Source organism: Meles meles, chromosome 21 (genome assembly GCF_922984935.1).
Source record: "Meles meles chromosome 21, mMelMel3.1 paternal haplotype, whole genome shotgun sequence".
Lineage (NCBI taxonomy): Eukaryota > Metazoa > Chordata > Mammalia > Carnivora > Mustelidae > Meles > Meles meles.
The window spans coordinates 10,888,718-10,911,160 of NC_060086.1; the positions used below are offsets into that span (position 1 = coordinate 10,888,718).

Sequence of the window (22,443 nt, forward strand, 5' to 3'; positions counted from 1 at the left end):
TGCATACGCTCCGTACAGAACCCATTGGACGTAGCCCCATGAGAGGGTTCTGTGCTTCCCTTCCAACCTACTCGAGCCATCAAAGGCCCGGTTGAAGCTGAACTGCCTCCAAAAGGTAGCCTGCACTCCTGCAGCCCAGGGCTGGTCTCCTCTGGTTCCCATGGTGCTCGTTGCCTCTTGAGTCAGTGTGGTGATGCCTCCGGAAGCTGACTTCTCGCGTCCGGCTCGCCCACCCACTGTGAAACCTTCCAGGGCTTATGGCAAGGACAGCTGTGACATAGGCACCTGCATGCCGGACCCTGACAGTCTCCCGGCAACTGTCTTACCTGCAGGCGGATTACTGCTTCCCGTCAATATGCCAACTTTAGACGCTCCGGAGGGGAGGCTGAGAAAATTTAAGTACCGAGGCAAAGATGCGTCTGTGAGTACCGAGCCACCGCTTCCGTCTATGGAGGAGCAGTGCAGTGAAAGTCTCATGGTTGAAGTGCAGCAGAGTGGGGTGGGGTTGGGGGCGCCTGGGTGGTGCAGTCGGTTTAGCGTCCAACTCTTGATTTTGGCTCAGGATGTGATCTCAGGGTGGTGATAGTGAGCCCCAGTGGCTCTGCACGGAGGATGGACCCTGCTTGAGAGTCTCTCCCTCTCTTCCGCCCTCTTCTGCCCTTCCCCTGCTCAGGAGCATGTATGCTCAAACACATGCACACTCCCCTTCTTAAAAAAAAAAAAATGGAGTGAAGGATCAGGACACGGGGATGACAAAGCAAATATAGCAAAATAGAGATCTAAAGAAGAGATCGTTTCCCCCAGGATTCTTGATGCTAATAATGTCTGAGTTTCTTCTGATCCAGGAAGAAAGGGTATTATTTTGTTTTGTTTTTAATTGCAACCTCCCTCAGTCTGGCATCCAAGTAAAACCCCCGGGACTGGACTGAATCAAGGCTTGAAGGACCTGTAGATGGATTTCTAATGATGGAAATGGTCAGTGTCATGTGGGGCATGTCTTCCTAGACTTCATAGACCCCAGCCCTGCCTGGATCCCTGCATTTGAGAGGCCCAGCCCTGCTCCTCAGGGACTAATCAGCGCTGGGGAGAATGGGCTCAGACTTGGGGCGATGGGATGCTTTACTCACACGGCTCTACAGCTGAGAGTGTCCTGGCCTGCCAAGACTATAGGTAGGCTTCCCTCACTTTGGGAAGAAGGTTGACGATTTTTGGGGACATGGTATAGTAGGAGAAAGTGGAAGAGGTAGGCCATGCTGAGACTATTTACTGTGTGATCTTAACACTTCCAGCCTGTTGTATCTGTAAAAGTGACATCCGACACTTTGAAGTGAGTGCTAAAAGCGAAATGTAGTGAGAACCTGACTTCCCTGCTCTCTAAGGGCTCCAGTTCTTTCTTTTCCTCACTAGATCCGGCGGCAACAACGCATGGCAGTCAGCCTGGAACTCCGCAAGGCCAAGAAAGATGAGCAGGCCTTAAAGAGAAGAAATATCACCAATTTCTCCCCTGAACCAGCTTCTGGACAGCTAACCAAAGGGGTATGTTGGGAATGTGGTGGTCAGGACAGTTGTGTATGTGAAATACACACTTAGGAAGTTTCTCTGGCTGGAAAATGTGTAATAGATTCAGCACTTGCAAGCTCTAATGGAGGGTCTTTGCGGAGAGGGGTGGAGAGATGATGACTTGAGCTGAGCTGGTGGGTTTTGGAAAGCTGAAGGCTGTTAGGTTTGTGACTGATCTGAGATCTGTGTTCTGAGCAGTACACAAGGTGCTGCTTCTCATGGAAATGCACTTGCTACCCCTTGGTCCCAAATAGGAAATGAGGGGTTACAGAAGTTCTTTCTCAGGAGAATCCAGTGGCTAAACATAAAGTCTTGTCTGGGACCTGAATGCTGTCCTCTATCTTCCATTCTCCATCCACCCCAGCCTCCCTCACCGCAAGTTCTGGGTTGACTTGCAGGCCAACACTGTCTTTGCAGATCTTTTCTGGAATGCCCTGATGGGGGGCTTTCTCTTCTTTGACTCTAGTAGCCTTGTATCTACATGCCTTTTGTGATCTGCCACCCTCTGGGTCCCACCTAACCATCCATGTGCATCATTGCACCTGACTGGGGTCAGGACTCTTACGGGACAGTCTGGCAAGTGGGTCTAATGATGCGCTAGTTGTCATCAAACAGAATGGTTGTACACAATCTCTAAGTTGCCATATGTGCTTTTTCACTCAGTGTAATGTTTTCGACGTTTGTCCATGTTGTAACATGCGTTGGTACTTAATCCCTTTTTCTTTTTTCTTAGATTTTATTTATTTATTTGACAGACAGAGATCACAAGTAGGCAGAGATCACAAGTAGGCAGAGAGGCAGGCAGAGAGAGGAAGGGAGGCAGGTTCCCCGCTGAGCAGAGAGCCCGATGTGGGGCTCGATCTCAGGACCCTGGGATCATGACCTGAGCTGAAAGCAGAGGCTTTAACCCACTGAGCCACCCAAGCGCCCCAGTACTTCATCCCTTTTATAGCGGATTAATACTTCATCATATGGGGACTCCTGGGGGGCTCAGTTGGTTAAGCAACTGCCATTGGCTTGGGTCATGATCCTGGAGTCCCAAGATCGAGTTCCGCATCAGGCCCCGGTGTAATCACATCAGTCCTTATTATAAGGATGAAGGACAAGTTAGAGCAGAAGGTGGGAGGACCACAGAAGCAGAGATTAACATGTTGTGCTTTGAAGATGGAAGGAGAGGGTCACAAGCCAAGGAACGGAGGTGGCCCCAGCAGAAGCTGATCAAAGGAAGGAGACCAATTCTTCCCTTAGAGCCTCCAGGAGGAGACAGACCTGCCTTTAGTCCAGTGAAACCAATCATGAGTCTCTGACCTCCAGAACTGTAAGAGAATATCTTGTATGAAGCCACTAAATTTGTGGTGATTTTTACAGTAACAATAGGAAACAAATAGGTAGCCAGGCTATTTTCCAAAGTAGCTGTACCTTTGTACATTCTGACCTTCTTGCCAACGCTTGTTGTTGTCTGCTTTTGGATTATAGCCATTTAGTGGGTTCAAAGGGCTATAGGGTTACAATTTTGATATGTTTTCCTAACGATTGATGATAATTTTTTGATGTGCTTATTGGCTATTTGTAGATCTCTTTGGAGAAATGTCCTTTCAAGCGCTTTGTTGATTTTGAAACTTGAGTAATTTGTTGTATCGTTGAGTTGTAAGAGTTCTTTATACTGTCTACTCTGGAGACTAGACCCTTACCAGATATATGATTTGCAAATATTTCCTCTTATTCTGTGAATTGTCTTTTTATTTTCTTGGTAGAATCCTTGGAGCATGGAAGCTTTAAATTTTGTAACTGCTCAATTTGTCTACTTTTGTCTTTGGTCGCTTGTGATTTAGGTATCCTATTTAAGACTCCTTTGAGTGCTCTAAGATCACAAAGATTTATGTCTAAGTTTCCTTCTCAGAGTTTAATGGTTTTAGCTCTTATGTTTAGACCTTTTTATCCATTTTGAGTCAATTTTTGTAAATGGTGTGAGTAGGGGTCCAACTTCATTGTCTTGCATGTGGATACCTTGTTGTCCCAGCATCATAAGGTCATCCTCTCTCCCACTGAATGGTCTTAAAACCCTTGTCTAACATCAATTGACCATAAATGTGAGAGTTTATTTGTGGACTCTGGGTTCTTTTCCATTGATCAATATGTTTCTCCTATGTCAGCACAACACAGACTTGATTGCTTTGTAGTAGGTTTTGAAATTGGGAAGTGTCTTCCACCAAGAATAATCTTCTTTTTCAAGATTATTTTGGCTATTTGGGATCTCTTGCATTTCCATATGAATTTTAGAACCAATTTGTCAATTTCTTCTGTAAAGATAACTCGGATTTTATTGGCGATTACACCGTATCTATAGATCAGTTTCTAAGAGTATTCCCATCTTGACAATGTTAAGTCTTCTAATTCATGATCATGGGTATTTTTTAATTTATTAGATACCCTCTAATTTTTCTTGTAGTTTCAGCATATAAGTCACGTAGTTTTGTTAAATTTGTTCCCAAGTATTTTATTCTTTTTGATGTCACTGAAAATAAAATTATTTTCTTAATTTCAACTTTAGATTGTTCATTGCTAGTATATAGCAACACAAGTGATTTTCATATGTTAATCCTGAAACCTCCTGAACCTCTATTTTTTGTGTGTGTGAGGGGGGGATTCCTTAATCTTCCTTATACAAGTTCTAGAATTTTGCCAATAGCAATAATTTTATTTCTTTTTCCAATCTGGATGACTTCTTTTCAGATTAATTACCTAATTAATCTGTCTAGAACTTCCAATATGACGTTGAATAACAAGAGTGGACATCCTTGTCTTGTTCTTGATCTGAAGGCGAAACTTTCCGTCTTTTACCATTAAGTATGGAGCTAGCTGTTGGGGGTTTTATTAGATGGCTTTATCAGGTTGAGGAAATTGCCTTTTATTTCCAGCTTGCTGAATGTTTATTTTCACAGAAGCGTGCCTGCATTTTGTCAAATGCTTATCCTGAATTTTCTGAGACGATTGTGTGCTTTCCCCCCTATAGCCTATTACTATGACCTACTATACTGATGTTCATATGTTGAACAGCCCTTGCCCTCCTGGATTAAATTCTAATTGGTCATGATGTATAATCCCGTTCATATGTCGATACACTTTTTCCCCTAGAATCCTTCTTGCTGAGATTAGCTGTTTTTCTTGAACAATCTTTTTGGCTCAAAGAAAACAAATGGCTACAAGCCTTTGGTCCATTTCTAGAGTTTGGAAGGTTGATCTACTTGTGTAGGTTTTCTTGTTTTTATGGAGGAGACAAGTTTGGGAGGTCCTTCCTCTGCCATTTTTGCTGGTCATCCCTAACATGTTCTTACTGCATGGGATGAAAAGGTGCTGGGGATCCAAGTGATGATAGGAATTACCCCTTCCCCAGAATATGGGGAGTGTCCCACAGATCCATGAGACCTATAAGACCACCAAGTGTTCTTCTCTCCCCTAATGAAGACCAATGTGCAGGTTGGGACATACTGTCCAAGCCAGCCTGTTCTAATCAGACAGATGGCTGGACTAGATGACCTTCATGGTTCCTGTGGGCAGAGACTCTGACCTGAATGTGTCTCTCCTTGCAGGTCAGCCTCACCCTGCAAGAAATAATCAGTGGCGTGAACGCCTCAGATCCAGACCTATGTTTCCAGGCCACCCAGGCAGCCAGGTACTGCCAAACAGACTTCTGTGGTTTATAGATTCCTAGCTAGAAATGAGCTCCGGTGGCCTATTTGGTTTCGTGGCACTGGCAAAATGCCCGCACGATGTAAGAGGCAAGTCCACTCAAAAGCAAGACTAAATCGTTTCTCTCCACTGTCCTTGAGAACAACTTAAGATATGCAAGCGTTGTCAGAGATGAATTGCTTAATTTAAATTGGCCTCTATAGGAATCTCTGCTCATAGATAATACCTAAAGGGAAAAATGTTGCTTTGTCACTGCAAAGTGCTATAGGTTGGACTTGAGAATATTAAGGAGCTCTGGTCCAGATGTTAGTCTCATTTGATAGCTAGGAATGCCAGGAATGTTTATAAAGGAGATTCTTAATATCAGCCTCACATGACTTGTCATATGTGTGTGTGTGTGTATATATATATATGTATAGATATATATATTCCCTCCCTCTCTTTTCGTTGCAAAGGAAAATGCTGTCCCAAGAAAAGAACCCTCCTCTAAAATTGATTGTTGAAGCAGGGCTCATTCCCAGGCTGGTGGAGTTCCTGAAGTTGTCGCCTCACCCCTGCTTGCAGTTTGAGGCAGCCTGGGCTCTGACCAACATCGCTTCCGGGACTTCGGAGCAGACTCAAGCTGTTGTGGAAGGTGGGGCCATCCCACCTTTGGTTGAGCTCCTGTCTTCCCCCCACATGACTGTGTGCGAACAGGCGGTGTGGGCTCTTGGTAATATCGCAGGTGAGACTCTTTCCTCAGGGTGGGGAGGAAACCAGTGGGCAGCTGTCTGGCATGCTATGGGAGTTCTTTGTGTAGCATAAAGATTTGATATTCTCACTATAAATATCTAGAAACGCTGGGAAGAGTATGGCAGGCTTTTCCAAAATCCAGAGTCAGGTTCAGAGTCCGACTCTAAATTAAAGTGATGACCAGATAGATAATGCAGTGTGTACCGAAGCTACTGGCTGCCTGGTGACATTTGTCAATACCGGAGTCCTACAGCCTCAGGTCTTAATGGCTTCATGAACCAAAGACAAGCCTTTGACCTGTGCAGTACTTAGGACAGACTCTTGCATCACCCAGGAGCCTGAAAGAATTCTACCTCCGGCAAAAGTTGCCAAGGGAACAGACCAGAAAAGTGTTTGCTCAGTGTGGAGTTAAAGTCTGTCCTGTAAAGACAACCCTAATATGGCCTCATGAATTTGGGGCTTGATGCTGTATTCCCTACGTGGTCCAGGAAAGCAAAAAATGAAGAGTTAGTGCTGTAGGCTTGGAAGCTCCAGGATCCCTGGCTGAAAATAAATACAAAGCTCCTGGGGGCATATGAACTCAATTGGGCCCCTCAGGATTTTGATAAATTATGATCAGCCAAATATTAGCAGTTTCAAGTTCAGAGAATCAACAATCCACCATGACTGAGTCAGCAGAAACAAACAGTATGATTAGACCTCCAAGGACTTCAGATACTGGGATTAGCAAACACAGAATATAAAATAAGTTTGCTTGTTAAATGCTTGCAGAAAGGAAGCACCTATTACAGAGACTTTGTCCCTCGTTTTGCTTGGTTCAGTAAAGAACAGGCAAAATTGGGTGGTTTAAAGTAACCTATGCCTTGCCTTGGTGGTTGAAGAATTAAAAATGGAGACTGCTAAGGTCTCAAATCAGTTTTCTCACCTGAGAAGCAGACAGCAGGTAGCTAGCATTGACCCACCTCCCAGGCTAGATTCTAAGCTGCATTTGGAAGATTCCACCCCATGCCAAAGTTTCCTGTAAAGACAATTTGGCCTGCAATAGCCTTCATCTTCCTGAGATCTGTGTTGTGAAGTGCCACCAGCATTTAGAGTCTCAAGGGCACTTCCTGGGCCCATTGGTTGACTCCTTCATGTGTCCCCAGACTGCTGCTGTGTGGTGTCTGCTCCTCCCGTCTGGCCTGTCTACCCAAACGACATGATGGAGACCCAGGATCTAGTTCATGGCTATGCTATGTACTTGTCTAGCCCGGGGATGTGTTTTGGCTTCTCACCCTTTATCCAGGGTTTCAGAAAAGTAGCCACTTAGCTCAGGATTCCTTTTGCTCCCGATTTGAATGTCACATTCTTTAAAAAAAAATTTTTTTTTTAAGATTTTATTTCTTGGAGAGAAAGAGAGTGAGCAAGCAAGAGACCACGAGCAGGGTAAAGGGCAGAGGTAGAAGTCGACTCCCCGCTGAGCTGGGAGCCCGAGGTGACGCTAAATCCAGGGGCTCCATCCTGGGACTCCAGGATCATATCCTGAGCTGAAGGCAGACACTTAACTGACTGAGCCACCCAGGTGTCCCCTGAATGTCACATTTTTATCTATTTGTAGGTGATGGCCCAGAATTCAGAGACCTCGTTATCTCGAGCAATGCCATTCCATATCTGCTGGCCCTCGTTTCATCATCTATACCCGTAAGCATCTTTAAAGTAGAAAAACTAACTAGGTAACAAGTTTCTGAAATTGGGGGAGTACTTTCAAGTCAATGCTAGGTCATGAGGTTGCTGCCTTGCCCCTTACGACAGCAGTTAGAAGTAAGACCTAGGGGGGCGCCTGGGTGGCTCAGTGGTTTAAGCCGCTGCCTTCGGCTCAGGTCATGATCTCAGAGTCCTGGGATCGAGTCCCACGTCAGGCTCTCTGCTCTGAAGGGAGCCTGCTTCCCTCTCACTCCTCTGCCTGCCTCTCTGCCTACTTGTGATCTCTCTCTGTCAAATAAATAAATAAAATCTTAAAAAAAAAAAAAAAAAGAAGTAAGACCTAGGACTGAATATCACATTGGGCAGAGATGGATTCTCATTTGGCCCCAAGGGCCTATAGCGCTAATTTTTCTTCAGGGGACATTGGAAGAGGTCCATTAAAGTTTTTCTAAGATTTCAATCCTGCAAAAGTAGATGACTAAGCTCTCCATTCAAGGGGCACAGACAAGAGTTAATGGATCACCAGTTCTGCTCCTAGGTACTGGGTCTAGGTTCGAACCTTAGAGTCCAAGTTGACTGATGTGGCAACAACAGGGAACCCCGCTGGATGAATGTTGGTTCTAGATTTTCCCCAAACAAAAATGAAGGTAAGGTAGCTTCTAAAATCCCAGGAAATACCCATCCCTCAAGGTGGGAGATAACCTGACATGGTAGGACCAGTAAGAGGCTGGCACGACCAGGGAGTTTGCAAGGAAAGAACAGAGCAAGATGACAAGTGGGATGAAGGACTTAGACACCCACTTGCTGGCAGAGGCAAGCAGGAAGTGAAGTGATCTGATAGTTGGAAAGACCCTTTTGGCTACTGATAAAGTGAGATCAGAGGGAGCTGGGATGCCACAATACTGGACACGGGGGATAGGAAGAAGGAAGAATGCCCTCTGGTTTCACGTTAGGTTGTTCTCCTGGAGAAATGGGGAAGATGGAGGGAAAAAGGAATCAGCGTTAGTTAAACATAACAAGTTGAAGCGAGTAAGAGGCACACCGCAGCAATGTCAGGTGGATGGATAATGCAGATCCCGATGACTATGCGCGTATCCGCCATCTAGCTGGGCAGGATCAACTAGAGTGGGGCCAGCTGCTTGCTTTGTAAATAAAGTTTTATTGGACCACAGCCATTGCCATTTATTTAGACCCATGCTGCCTGTGGCTTTTGTAATGTTACAAGGGCAGAGAGGACTAGTTGCAACAGAGACCCTATGGCCCATAAAGCTGGATGTGTTTATTCTCTGACCTCCTGGAGAAAAAGTTTGCCAACCTCTGACCTAGAGTAGAGCCTGGGACAAAGTCTCGAGGGCTCGGACAATCAGAAGTCAGAGTCTGCCCAAATGACTGAGAAGTTTGGCAAGAGAAATACAGGTTTGGTGTCATAGGTGTCAAGAAGAGCTTTTCCAAGAGGGGTACTAAAGATGGCTGAGAGGAGCAGTAACTTTAGGACTGAAAAAACAGCTGTTGGATTTGGTAGCTTGGAAGAAGCTGATTTCATCACTCAATGCAAAGAAGTAGGGGCAGAAATAAATCAGACTAGAAAGGGTAGAGGAACAAATGGAAGCTGCAAGGTAGACAGTGAATAGCGATGATCCTGGAGGCTGGACTCTGGAAAAATAGAAGCAGGAAGATGGCTCGAGAGGTGGAGGGTCCCAGAGTGTGGGAGGGGTGGCGGGTGGGGGGAGAGAAGTGATCATGGGGATATAATCTTCAAGGGCAAAAGTGGGATCCAGATGCGGGGTAGGAGGACTGACCCTCCAACAAAGATCAAGAATGTGGTTACCCTATGTCAGTAAAGTGACTGACCGATGGGCAGACCAAGTAACTTCTGCTTCACCTTTGTTTCGTCAATGAAAAATGGATTAGGTCATCAACTGAGTCAAGGCGGGAGGAACTTTTTTGAAGAATACAAGGAAACCTCCACCTAACATTTGAGTATGAAACCTGAACCTCATTCTCAGTCTTCCTAGCATGCATTGCGATCGAGAACAGATTCTGCGTGAAGCTCAAATGCTTTGCATCATGCTTGTCAATAGTATTGGTCAGGGATGGGAAGGACATAAGCCACTGGCATTTTTCCTCCTTTGCACCCGATGCTGGAAGCAGTCTCCTTGTTACAGATCACGTTTCTGCGGAACATCACGTGGACCTTGTCCAACTTATGCCGAAACAAGAACCCTTACCCTTCCGTGAAAGCCGTGAAGCAGATGTTGCCTGTCCTGTCCCACCTCCTGCAGCACCAAGATAGCGAAGTTCTTTCGGACACCTGCTGGGCCCTGTCCTACCTCACTGATGGCTCCAACGAGCGCATTGGCCAAGTGGTCAACACGGGGGTCCTGCCCAGGCTGGTCCAGCTCATGAGCAGCTCGGAGCTCAATGTCTTGGTAAATGTCCCCAGTCCCGTCTGTCTCTGTCTGGGCCTTCACAGGAGAATGTGTGAGTCATACTCCCTTGAACGAGACCTCTCCCAGCCCTGGTCTTCCACATTCGGGTCTCATACTTTGTCTAGAACAAAGCTTGTTGTCTACATTTCCCAGGTCTCTGCTACTCCCTAGCCAAAGACTTGAATCTGTTTTGACCCAAAGTCCTAGTGGATGTTAAATAACTTACTCTGTCTTAATCTGACAACTAGCAAATCTAGACAGGCACCAAATTAAAATAATCCCTCTACCCAGTAAACTGTTCTTTTGTGGCCTTTCCTTCTAGGGGTCGGTGCATATGGATGTTAACAAGTTGGCTAATACAGCGTGTGTGTGTGTGTGTGTGTGTGTGCGCCCAGGCATGTGTATTAACATAAAACTCATTGTAACATTTGAATTTCTTACTCAAGTACTAAAAAAAATTCCCTCTTATCCTTTCCCCAGTTTGTTAGTCTACTTCAGTATAGGTAAAATGAAACAAGGAAACCAACATCAAGTTGGTTTTGACTTCTGTGGCCTATGCTGAATATTTATGCAGCCTTAGTGATCATCTATGCCTAAATTTGCATAGTATTCCTTGGACGTCAAGGTTAGTTTGAGGATAGTATAGGGGAGAGGGAGGGTATAAGAATATCTAGAAGAAGCTGGTAGTCCTGGGGGGTATAGGGCTCATTTGGAGCTGTCCTGCCGAGGCTGTGATTGGCCTGTAGCACTACTTCACCTCTCACTGAAATAGCAGATACCCAGCATAAAAGGCTAGGAAAACTCTAGAACCGTCTGCATGGGGGCAGTCACTACAGTGCACACGAACCAAAAAACATGCACAGTCAGCCCTCAGGGGATGGGTATCTTGAGCCCAACTGCAGACTCCTCCTGGGGACCTTTGGAGTTGAGAGGGAGTTTGTGAATACATTTAAAAAAAAAATGCCGTTGGGATCTCATTAGCTCCAATTAAATACACAACAGAAACTTGACATTGGTACTAAAGACAAACTCGGTAGAAGTTATCACATTATAAACCCTGTAATCAATGTAGCGATTTTTTTTTTCCCACCACAAGGATACGAAAAGGGGCAGCATGATTTCTTAATAAAGGCATCCCTTGGCCTCTATCTCACATGAGCTGGAACTATTGAGAGGCTAGCAAGTACCTTTAAATTATGCAAATGACCATGGATGTGCTGAATTAACAGGGATCAAGGATTTAATAATTATTCCTGGGTTTCCAGAGTGCCATGAATCTAGCATGAAGAATACTTGGGAACGCGCAGAGCCTGGTGTGATTGTCCCCTTCTGTTCCCAGAAATTTGCAATGCTTGGTTGTACTTGTAGCCTTGTTCTTCCAGACCCCCTCCCTCCGCACTATGGGGAACATCGTCACGGGAACAGATCACCAGACCCAGGTGGCCATCGACGCGGGCATGTTGAACGTGCTGCCCCAGCTCCTGATGCACCCCAAGTCCTCCATCCAGAAGGAGGCAACTTGGGCCTTGAGCAACGTGGCTGCAGGGCCTTGCCAGCACATCCAGCGGCTGATTGCTTGCGGCATGCTGCCTCCCTTGGTGGCTCTGCTAAAAAATGTGAGTGGTGCCCTCTGTGTCCACGACAAAAGGCTATTTTCCAATCAGCCCCGTGTTCAACTCCTTCAGGAATTCAGAGGCAGGCTAAGAAGCAAATCAATTGAGATCCCAACAGAGCGAGGAAACCTTAGTTTCCTAACTTGCCCTAGAAAAAGGAAGAGGCATCCTGTTTGGGATAACCAGTAAAAGATTTAGGAGACTAAATAGGCATTGTTCCACGGAAAGGTGATCCCCACAGCTCTAACAGTCAGGAAAATCTTGAGCTGGTAAATATTGGCTTATCTTTAGTGTTAAAAGAATGTACCATCCATTCTACTTGCCAAAAGATGGGGGGGGGTGTTTTGTTTTAGGAGGAAAAACCTATCAGGTTATGGTGATATGATACACCGAAGAAAGTGGCCTTTTCAGCGTTAAAAAAAAATGACATCGATGAGAGTGGGAATAGACACTGAAAATCCAGATACAATGTGTAAATACAGTAAGGCTTCCTTCTTCCTCCTGATTCCTACTTCCCTTCCCTGGGACAGCTACTATGTGTCAGCATTTCTTTTGGTCACCTTTGGATGGATGAGTTCTGTTTAAATCATGTACATGTGACACCAGCCAGGGGTGGTTCAGTCTTATAGGGAGCAGGGAGGCCGGTGGAGTAGGGTGGGAAGGAGAAGCTGCTGTGGGACGCCTGCCCTCAGGTTGGATGGTGGGTTCCCAGCTGCCCCACTCAAATCAGGGGCTCAACCCAATCCCTCGGATGCTTCCTATCCCGTGTGCGTCCGTGAGTCTGTCCATATTCTAAACAGAACATCCAATCACGTGTCAAGGAGGACTCTTATTTCAAACTGCCTTTTGAACTACAACTGGCTTGGAGCCGTATGGTGTTTTGATTATCGATATGTTTTTGGTTTTGTGTTTTTAAGCCGAAGTCACAGTTTTTCCCCAACCATAAAATGGGAATAACTCCAGCCTGGGGATAGAAGGTTCTACAATAAATGACTCCCATATGTCTGGGCAAAGTGTTTCTTATAAATGCAAGGGATACATTGAGAGATGTTTCAGTGGCCTTCCTCTGTCACCTCTGGGCTGGCTCAGTCCCTGAGATCGCTTCTGTGTACTCAGCTTTATAGCTAGGGAGCTTTTCATCCATAGTTTCCCATGACAGAAAGACCAGAAATGTTAACCTAGGTCACTATAACCTAAAATTTCAAGCATAATGCCTATTTTTCCTATAACCTGTAACTTAAGGAAGTAAGTCTACTTCAAACTTAGAACCTTCTTCTAAGGCCCCATGGGAGTCTGCCTGCCTGCTTCTGGGCTTCTCGAAGATGCTGTCTTCTGCTCAGGAACTAGAGGCAGGTTGCTGAGGTGGTCCATGTAAATTGCACAGACTGTCCTGGCTGTCCCCAGCCTACTTACAAATTGAACTAAGTTAGCATCACTGTATTTAAGTTCCTTAGGACCTATAAAGAATCTAAATGTTCTCTTTCGGCAGGGAGAATTTAAAGTCCAGAAAGAGGCTGTTTGGACCGTGGCTAACTTGACAACTGGAGGCACCATAGACCAGTTGATCTACCTTGTTCACTCTGGTGTCCTGGAACCACTGGTGAATCTGCTTACCATCCAAGACACCAAAATTGTTAAAATCATCCTTGATGTTCTCTCTTTTATCCTCCAGGTGAGCTGTTCTAAGCAGGTTGGTTTTTAAATAGCAGTCTCCAAATTTAAGGTGTTTAATTTGATTCTTAAAACTCTCATGTGGATTCTCTTTCCACTCCTTCACCCCCTCCTGGCCAAATATCCTATGGGTAACCTAAACAAGAGAATTTTCAAAGAAGGTCCCTCTTCATTTTTCAAAGGGGCGACTGTGTGCCCAGCATCATTTCAGATGCTCAGCATACAACAGAACAACATCCTCTCTCTGATTGAGCTTATGTATTAATGGAGAGGGAACCAGACACAAGAGTTGAGAGTTTAGAGGCTGAAAGGGCCGTCGCTGATGGCTCAGAGTGGGGAGAGAATCCCTCATATGCAGTCAGCAGGAGAAACTTGTCTCAGGAAGAGCATTTATGCTAAGCCCTGAGAAGAGTGAAGTGAGTTGTGTGGATATCTGAGGAAGAGCACTCAAGGATGAGTGGGAGGGAATGGATAGAAGGTGGTAGGTTAGGCTCAGAGCATCCAGATAACATAAGGTGTAGGAGAACTCCGCTGACTCTAAGTGAAATGGAAAAACCAATCAAAGGTTCAAAGCAGGGGAAAGCAGTCCGTGAACCACATGGCTAGCTCTTTAGAAGGCTAAAACATAGGATACACTCAAAAGACCAGCAAGAAGTTAGCAGGAATAGATCTTGAAACTGACTAGAAAGACTTGAATTAGAGGTCTCGAAGAGTTTTATTTCGACAGAAAGCCTATGTTCATGAACCGTGTGTCAGTTCTATATTGCTGCATACTTGATTTACTCCCTGGTGGTCTAGAACAAATATTATCTCACCTAGTGTCTGGGGTTAGGAATCTGGGGGCAGCTAAGCTGGAAGGTTCTGGCTCAGGGTCTCTTATGAGGTTCGGGGTGTCATCTGGGGCTGCAGTCTCATCTGAAGACTTGATGGAGGCTGGAAGGTCATCTTCCAACATGACTCCCTCACATGCCTGGAAAGTTATTGTCCCTACATGGACCTCTTCGTAGGGCCCTTTGTGTGTCTTCACATCATGGCGGCTGGCTTCCTCTGGAACAAGTGATCTAGGAAAGCAAGGTGGATGCCCCAGTGGCTTTTATGACCTCGCCTTGGAAGTCATTTCAACAACATCCAATTGGTTACACAGATCAGCCCCACTCAACATCAGAGGAAACTATACAAGGGTGTTCAGTACCAGGAGGAAGGGGGCATCTGAGGCCATCTTGAAGGCTGGCTATATTCATCTGTTTAAGGTCCTTTTATATGCAACTAAGCTGCTGGAAAAATTTCAAAGTAACACCAGGGGACTCCTTTTAAAAGCTCACTTTAAGCATCCTTTTCATGTTACTGTCTTGGAAAGAACTGACCTGAGTCAGGAACGGATCTGAAACAGCACCCAATTAGACACTAAGACTGAGCAAATCACACAGATGAAGAGGAGAGACTTGGCCCACCCGCAGACAAGGTTGGACATAACGACATCACACATTTGTGAAAGCACACTTGTGGGCTATAGAAATTTAACTTCATCTGTTTCATTTGAACTAAATGTTTGGGATTTTTTTCCTTGGGAGAGTCTGGGAAAACCACATCTGGTAGACCAGCAAGAGGCACTGAAATAGCAGGTTAGGAGGATGAGGTAGGAGAGAGTCTCAAATCGGCAGCAGAGTATAAAGTTCTTTGAAGTGACTTTGGGGCCATTTGCTGTGGTGTCGACATCCAAACTCCTTCTCCAGAGCTCTGACCACTCTTGGTCATCCTACACTCTCCAGCATTCTTTCTAAGGCTAACCTAGCACATTTGTTCTGCCTCGGTTTCTTTTTTCAGAGCCAAAAACCTCATTTTGGACCTGTGGCCAGGAAAGAGTATGTCAGGATTTAGACACACAGTGCAAACTCTGATCAGGTAGACAGTGTGGACTAAATCATGTTTAATTTGAACCACAAGAGGTTTTCTTATTACTGCTCACGAAATAGAGAGCAGAGTCCTTCAAGAGTTGCCACCAAAGCCTTTTCTTTATTTCTCTTCAATTCCCCCAAATAGGCTGTTGAGCTGAATTACTCCCTCTTTTCCTAATATGCGACATATATTCCTTCATGTCTTTGTCCTTGTCCCTCCTTGTTTGGGGAATGCCATGATTATCCTATGGTTGACCCTGGCACAGCCCTGTTCATCAAGAATGTGTGTTACTTTCATTGGGGCACCTGGGTGGCTCAGTGAGTTAAGCCTCTGCCTTCAGCTCAGGTCATGATTCTGGGGTTCTGGGATTGAGCCCTGCATGGAGCTCTCTGCTCAGCAGGGAGCCTGCTTCCCCCTCTCTCTCTGCCTACCTGTGATCCCTCTCTCTTTGTGTCAAATAAATAAATCTCTTTATTTTTTTTTTTAAAGAATGTGTGTTACTTTCCAAGCCTTTTATGCACATCTTCTGTAACTTAAACCACCAATCATCTACTATATTCTGCTTTCTGTACTGCAACAATTACTTACCTGTCTGCCCCAAGAATGTGAGTTATGAAAAGGCCTTTTCTAAATCACATCTTGATCTCTAGTTCTGAAGGCCTCGCCCAGGGCACATGTACAAATGTTTGAGTGAAGGAATAGCACTAGATGATAAATCCAATGATCTACATTGGATTAAATCCACTCATGTTGTTTCTAGGGACTTGGTTATTTGCCATGGTGTTACTAAGCATCCCCTCAGTCTTACCTCTCAAGGCTTTCCAGCGAGGGCAGGGCCAGACACCTGCATTTAAATAGCATTACTTGAACATCTTTTCAAACTGTGTTTTAAACAATTACCATTAATTAGAAGGGAGATATCTATTAAATAGTAATAGCAATGTATTTACGGAGGGCAGCATACTTGGCCAAAATTGTATTTTGTGCAATTAATATAACCTAAATACTAATATTTATATATACTAATTAGTTAGTATAAATAAATAAAAATAAATAAAATAATAAAAATAATAAATAAATAAAATAATAAAAATAAATTTAAAAATAAAATAAATATAAATAATTATATACTAATACTAATATAAATACTAATAACCTAAATATTAATATAACCTAAATACATATATTATAAACACCTAAAAGGGGAGAAAGATCCTGAAGTAGGTTTTTTTTTGTTTGTTTGTTTTTAAGAGAGGGGGAGGGCGAGAGGGAGAAGGAAAGAGAGAATCTTAAGCACGCTCCATGCCCAGCATGGAGCCCAGCAGGGAGCTCGATCTCACAACGCTGGGATCATGACCTGGGCCAAAATCCAGAGTTGGATGCTTAACTGAGCCAGCCAGACACCCCGATCCTGCCATCTTCATGAGGGCACAGTTAAACTGTGGCTGCCATTCTGGAACAGGAGCCTTTGGTCTGACTCCACAGTGGTGAAGTTCCCCTCTGAAGGGATTCTGCCCAGAGTTTTGCTTTTCTTTATATGCCCACAGGCAGCAGAGCAGCTTTCAGAGAAGGAAAACCTGTGTCTTCTGATCGAAGAAATGGGCGGCATTGATAAAATTGAGGCTTTGCAACTTCATGAGAACCCGCAGGTTGCCCTGACGGCTTTGAACATTATCGAGAACCATTTTTCTGAGGTAAGCGACTTCAGAGGGGAAAGGAGTGCCCATGCCTCCTGGCACGCCCGCGATGACTGGGCAGGTGCCCATTCTGCTCTTTGAGGTGGGCGACCGGACACGGCTTCTCTCGTGACTTAGCTCTGAGTTTCTCTCCCATCTGTGTTGAATGGGCCGCCTTTGAATGACAGCTTCCTGGCTCCTGGAAGACCATTCTAGGCCCATAAAAGCTTGTCCTGTTGTCTCTGGTTTAGGATTTTATTCTCTTTTTTACCCCCCTACTTGCTTCTTTTGATGGGGACGGGCAGATGGATGGAGGAAGGGAGGGGATATGATGCTGAGGTGTTTGTTTTTTCTTTGCTGAGAAACACAACTAAAGCAGGCCCAACTTTTGAAAAGCATTTTGCTACTTAACACATTTTGTCTCTTCCCAGAAGATGGGGTTCGGGATAAACTGTACACAGGGCTTCTAACTTCTCTGCAGAAGCAGGGAATAATGACCAGCTAGCATTAGACACTTCTTTAAACCACTTTTTATTGTAATGTGCAACATAAAAGTGTACCATTTTAACCACTTTTGAGTGCACGGTTCAGGGTCCTTGAGTACTTTCCCATTGCTAGGTAGACCTCACCAGCATCATCTCTAGAACTTACCCATCTTTGCAAAATGAAGCTCTGTCCCCCTTAAATACTAACCCCATCCTTCCTCTACCCACCCCCACGCCCTGGCAACCACCATTTAACTTCTGTCTCTGTGAATTTGACTACTCTAAGTACCCCACATAAGTAGAATCCTATAGCATTTGTTCTTTTGGGATTAGTTCATTTTACTCAGCACAATGCCCACAAGGGTCATCCATGTTGCAGCAGGTGCCAGAATTTCCTTTATATTTTCGGTTGAGTAATATGCCATTGTGTGGATATGACATTGTTGATCCATTCGTCATAGATACTCACTTGAACTGTTCTTTTGACCATAATGAATAATGTTGCTATGAAAATGGTTGTACAAATATCTGTTCGAATTCCTGCTTTCAGTTCTTTTGGGTGTATATACAGAAATGGGATTGTTGGGTCGCAGGATAGTACTATTTTTAATTTTTGAGGAACCACAATACCGTTACCCATAGTGAATGCACCATTTTATATTCTCACCAGCAACGCGGGAGGGTTCCCAGTTTTCAATATCCTTGCCAGTACTTGCCTTTTTTTTTTTTTTCTTTTCTTAATCATAGCCATCCTCATGGGTGTGAAGTGGTATCTCATTGTGGTTTTGAGTTACATTTATATTAGATATTTTTCATAGGAAGACAGTAAGCTCAAAGTTCTTAAGTGGCCAGGAGGCTGGGGTGGCACCCCATTAGACATCAAACTTGAATCAGCAAAATCCGGAGCCATACAATAAATGGGACCATGTTGGTGGTGTGTTGCCTATACTGGTTTGGGACCAAGAGGATGCTCTCTAAGCAGAGAGGACCCAGAACAGCAGTCAGCAGCTTCTGGGTTAAGGCTCCTACGAACATCTTGGAATTAGGAGACCCATCTCTTAAAGGAGGTTCGGATCTCTAGGACTCCTCCAATGGCCCAGGCTAAAGACTTCTGATTTGGAAGTAACAGATCCATATGCTGTGTCCCTAATCACCATAAGGGCACTGTTCTGTGCATCAAAACTGCACTTACAAATAAGCCAGACAAGAATACAAATACTGAGTGCTTTCACTTACATCAGAGATCTAGAAGGGTCCAACTCAGACAGACCTACAGCAGAATGATGGGTGCCAGAAGCTGGGGGAGAGAAGGAAAGGGGGAGCTAGTATTTAATAGGTACAGAGCTTCTGCAGATGGATGGTGGTAACTGCCCATCAATGTGGACATACTTAATGCTACTGAGCCAATGGTTAGAGATGGCAAGTTTCTGGTATCTATGTTTTACCACACACACAAACTCCCATTGAAGATCCAGCCTGAGAAATATTTCTGTGCTCCTCTCCTCTGAGGGAGACTTGAGGCTGAATTGCTAATCCACGGAACATGTTGAAGAGTCAACAGTGCAGCAGTAGTAGGCTGAGTGCGTGCAGGTATAATAGTGTCTCTTCTTCCCTGAAGGGAGAAGAAAGTGGCGCAATATTACCAGCCCTGGACCAAGATCATGAATTCTTAAACGGCTTCACAAAAAAATATCAAGGCCCCCTGATTCCTAAACCAAGGAGCAAACCCTAACAGGGAACTTAAGAACCTTCTATGTCTTGGCATGGCACAGGTGTAAAGCATTTTAAACTAAATGTTAATAAAATTTTCAACACATTCACTTCCATCTATCAAAACTGCCGTTAAACTGCTTATGTCTTAAAGTCACTTAGAATTCTTTTTCTAAGAATGTGTGGTTTAGTGGTTGCCTTTAAGGATCTTAAAGGAAGAACCCTGAAAACAGTAGAATGGTCTACAGCTAGTTAGACAAATTTCAGCTTTGTAGACTTGGTTTAACCCACCATTCTTATATTTCTCTCCCCTTTCCATTGTCATGGAATGCCTGCTAATACAGAACATTCTTCAGGGAAAGCTGTGTGGACGATAGTCAAAAGGAGAGTGAGAGGAGGGTGGGAAGGATGTAGGAAAATGATCCTAGGCAGCGTTGTGATGCATGTGGGATTATGCTTTAAGGAGGATTGGACTTGAGCCACCTCTATACTCAAATAATACAAATTACGTTCTTTTGTGGTGCGGAAGGATCCCACCAAAATGTCGTGCCCAGAGCAGGTGTTTGCTGGTCCTAGACAAGTGAGGAGGAAAGCTGGGTGGGAGTCCATCTAAAATACTGCTGGAAGAACATTCATGTTCTCACAAACCTTTCATGGAATGGCGAGAACAAATCTAGGATTTAGTGGACATGAGATCTTCTGATAGGTATCCTCATCAACTTCTGGGGTGACGATGCTCGCTGCCCAGAGCTGTGCTGGTGGGATGGGATCCTCGGTGTTTTGCTCTTCCACATGGAAATGGAGAGGACCCGGGAAACTCCTTTTCAATTCCCTCTTTCATTCATCAGTTTAGGACACCCTAGCTTGGTACATCTCCAACCAAGCAGAATCCCACTCGACAAGGACTTTGATTCTTAGACCCAGGGACTGAGCAAGAAGAAACAAATTTTGGCAAGGGTTCATTTACTCCAGCAGCAGGACCTTATGCTCCGTGGAGTAGACATGCTCAGTGGTTACCTGACTTCTGCTTCTCCAAGGCTTCCCTTTGGTCCTGTCTGCTCCCCCATACTTTTTTCTTTTAATTTTATTTATCCATGTATTAGCACATGCACACGAGTGGAATGGGAGGAGCAGAGGGAAAGGGACAAGCGGACTCTGCTGATTGCAGAGCCTGATGTAGGACTCAATCCCAAGAAGCCCCTGCTCTTCTATACTCTTATGATAAATTTTTTTTGTTTAGATAGCCAGAAATAGTTTCTGTTGCTTGGAACTAAAGAATCTTAACTGATAAACATGGATGAGAAACTAATTATGTAACTAATAATGTAACTAGTTATTTAAATGGAAAAGTTTGGGGCACCTGGGTGGCTCAGTGGGTTAAGCCTCTGCCTTCCACTCAGGACATGATCTCAGGGTCCTGAGATCGAACCTGGAATTGGGCTCTCTGCTCAGCAAGGAGCCTGCTTCCCCCTTCTCTCTCTCTGCCTGCCTCTCTGCCTACTTGTGATCTCTCTCTCTCAAATAAATAAATAAAATCTTTTAAAAAAATTTAAATGGAAAAGATCTATTAAATCCCATTCTGTCAAGATACATTGTATAAAGTTTGAAAACACGAGTTAAATACATAACAAATTGTATATATCTCTATATAGTATACATAATAGTTATTATATATCCTATACAAATTTTTTTAGAAAGATTTATTTATTTGACAGACAGAGGTCATAAGTAGGCAGAGAGGCAGACAGAGAGGGCAGAAGGGAAGCAGGCTCCTTGCTAAGCAGAGAACCCGATGCGAAGCTCGATTCCAGGACCCTGAGATCATGACCTGAGCTGAAGGCAGAGGCTTTAACCTACTGAGCCACCCAGGTGCCCCGATCCTATACAAATTTTTTAAAATTAAAAACAAAACTAAGAATGGAAAAAAATAATCCTACCATTTCAACACAACTGTTCTGGATTGATTATTTTTAAGTAAAATCAATGCCCAAGGTGAAGTTTGAACTCATGACCCCGAGATCAAGAGTCACATGCCCTACAGACTGAGCCAGCCAGATGTCCTATCAACACAACCGTATTTACGTTTGTGTTTTTCCCTTCCAGTTTGAGTCCATGTATACATTTTTTTTCTTTTATCTGATCGAGATGCGCTTCTTTTTCAACATTTAAAAATGCCACCTTCTCCCCCTCCCCCGTCCGAAGACTGAAGGTGAGGGGAAGGCAGAAGGTGAGGTGCTTTACAAAAATACCTTGAGAAAAAAAGTTTGAAATCCTGTTGAGGTTAGTCATTGCCCAAATGGCCTGACCTTGTTGACTCAAAATACTATTAGCCTTTTTCTCCCCTCCCAGTCAACTATATTTACAAAAATTGCATAACAAAGGAGCATTTGTAGTTGCAGGATACTGATACCAACTTGTCTAGCGAGGTTTTTAAAAAAGGAACCATCTGCCTATCCGACAAGGCTTAGGTGCAAAGAGTTGGTGTTAGTCACCTTCTGGCTGGCTGCCTAGGAGCTTGGACTCGGTGTTGGGATGACTGGCAGAGCACCAGAAAGAAGGGAGTAACTGGCTCAATGTCAGCTTTATGATGTAAAAGCTGAGCTGGAACAAATGACTCTTGCATTTACCTAAAGCTTGTCATGTACCATGGAAGAGAAGCCATTCTCCTGTCTACCCTACAACCCCCACTTCACCTGTTGCCGATCTTCCTGAAACATGGGGTGACCATGTTTAATGACAACAGAACATGATATTTAGGCATGGTAGCAAAAATAGCCAGATGTGAAGTTCTGGGCTCTGGGGTCTGGTCCTGGCTCTTTTTCTAACTAGTTGAAGCCAGGGCAAGTCCTATAATATCTCTGTTCCTTAATGCTTCATCTGTCAATTCTTTACATTCCTTTGGGCTTTCAGTTTTTATCTGCAAAATAGGGAGCTTGGGCTTAGTAAATTACTAGTTGTATAATGTCTCCATATTTTCTGATGTGCAAGTCATAACCTTGAAAAGGTTAAGTGTGGCAGAAATGGTTATCAGTCTCCAATGAAAGAAAGTGGAGCTCACAATGTTACTCAGTATGTCTTGCATCTTTTATTAAGTGGTAGAGCAGAGACTCAGGTACAAACCCTGATGTATTATCTGTTATAGAACAAATTTCCCTAAAACTTAACAGCTCAAAAAAAAAAAAAAAAAAACCAACCCTATTAGTTTTTTATGGTCACACATTTTTTTGTGGGTCAAGGATCTGGAGACTGCTTGGCTGCTGGTTCTGGCTCAAAGTCTCCAGAGAGTGCATTCAAACTT

The 22,443-nt window shown here is 44.2% G+C and overlaps 1 protein-coding gene across 1 annotated transcript; it reads left to right on the forward strand.

Moving 5' to 3' along the window:
• Positions 1 to 355: 355 nt before the first annotated feature.
• KPNA7 (karyopherin subunit alpha 7) lies at positions 356 to 19,167 on the forward strand. Its single transcript, XM_045994156.1, has 10 exons — positions 356 to 421; positions 1,408 to 1,536; positions 5,151 to 5,233; positions 5,706 to 5,974; positions 7,580 to 7,662; positions 9,831 to 10,094; positions 11,477 to 11,710; positions 13,197 to 13,379; positions 16,822 to 16,968; positions 19,054 to 19,167. Exons 1-10 carry the CDS (start codon positions 356 to 358, stop codon positions 19,165 to 19,167), a joined length of 1,572 nt encoding a protein of 523 aa, XP_045850112.1.
• The last annotated feature ends 3,276 nt before the right edge of the window (positions 19,168 to 22,443 follow it).

Bases quoted from the DNA above. Each gene is read 5' to 3' on its own strand.
- KPNA7 (XM_045994156.1), top strand. From the start codon at position 356: ATGCCAACTTTAGACGCTCCGGAGGGGAGGCTGAGAAAATTTAAGTAC. The intron at 11,711-13,196 runs GTGAGTGGTGCC...CTCTTTCGGCAG, and splicing joins TGGTGGCTCTGCTAAAAAAT to GGAGAATTTAAAGTCCAGAA. The intron at 16,969-19,053 runs GTAAGCGACTTC...TCTTCCCTGAAG, and splicing joins TCGAGAACCATTTTTCTGAG to GGAGAAGAAAGTGGCGCAAT.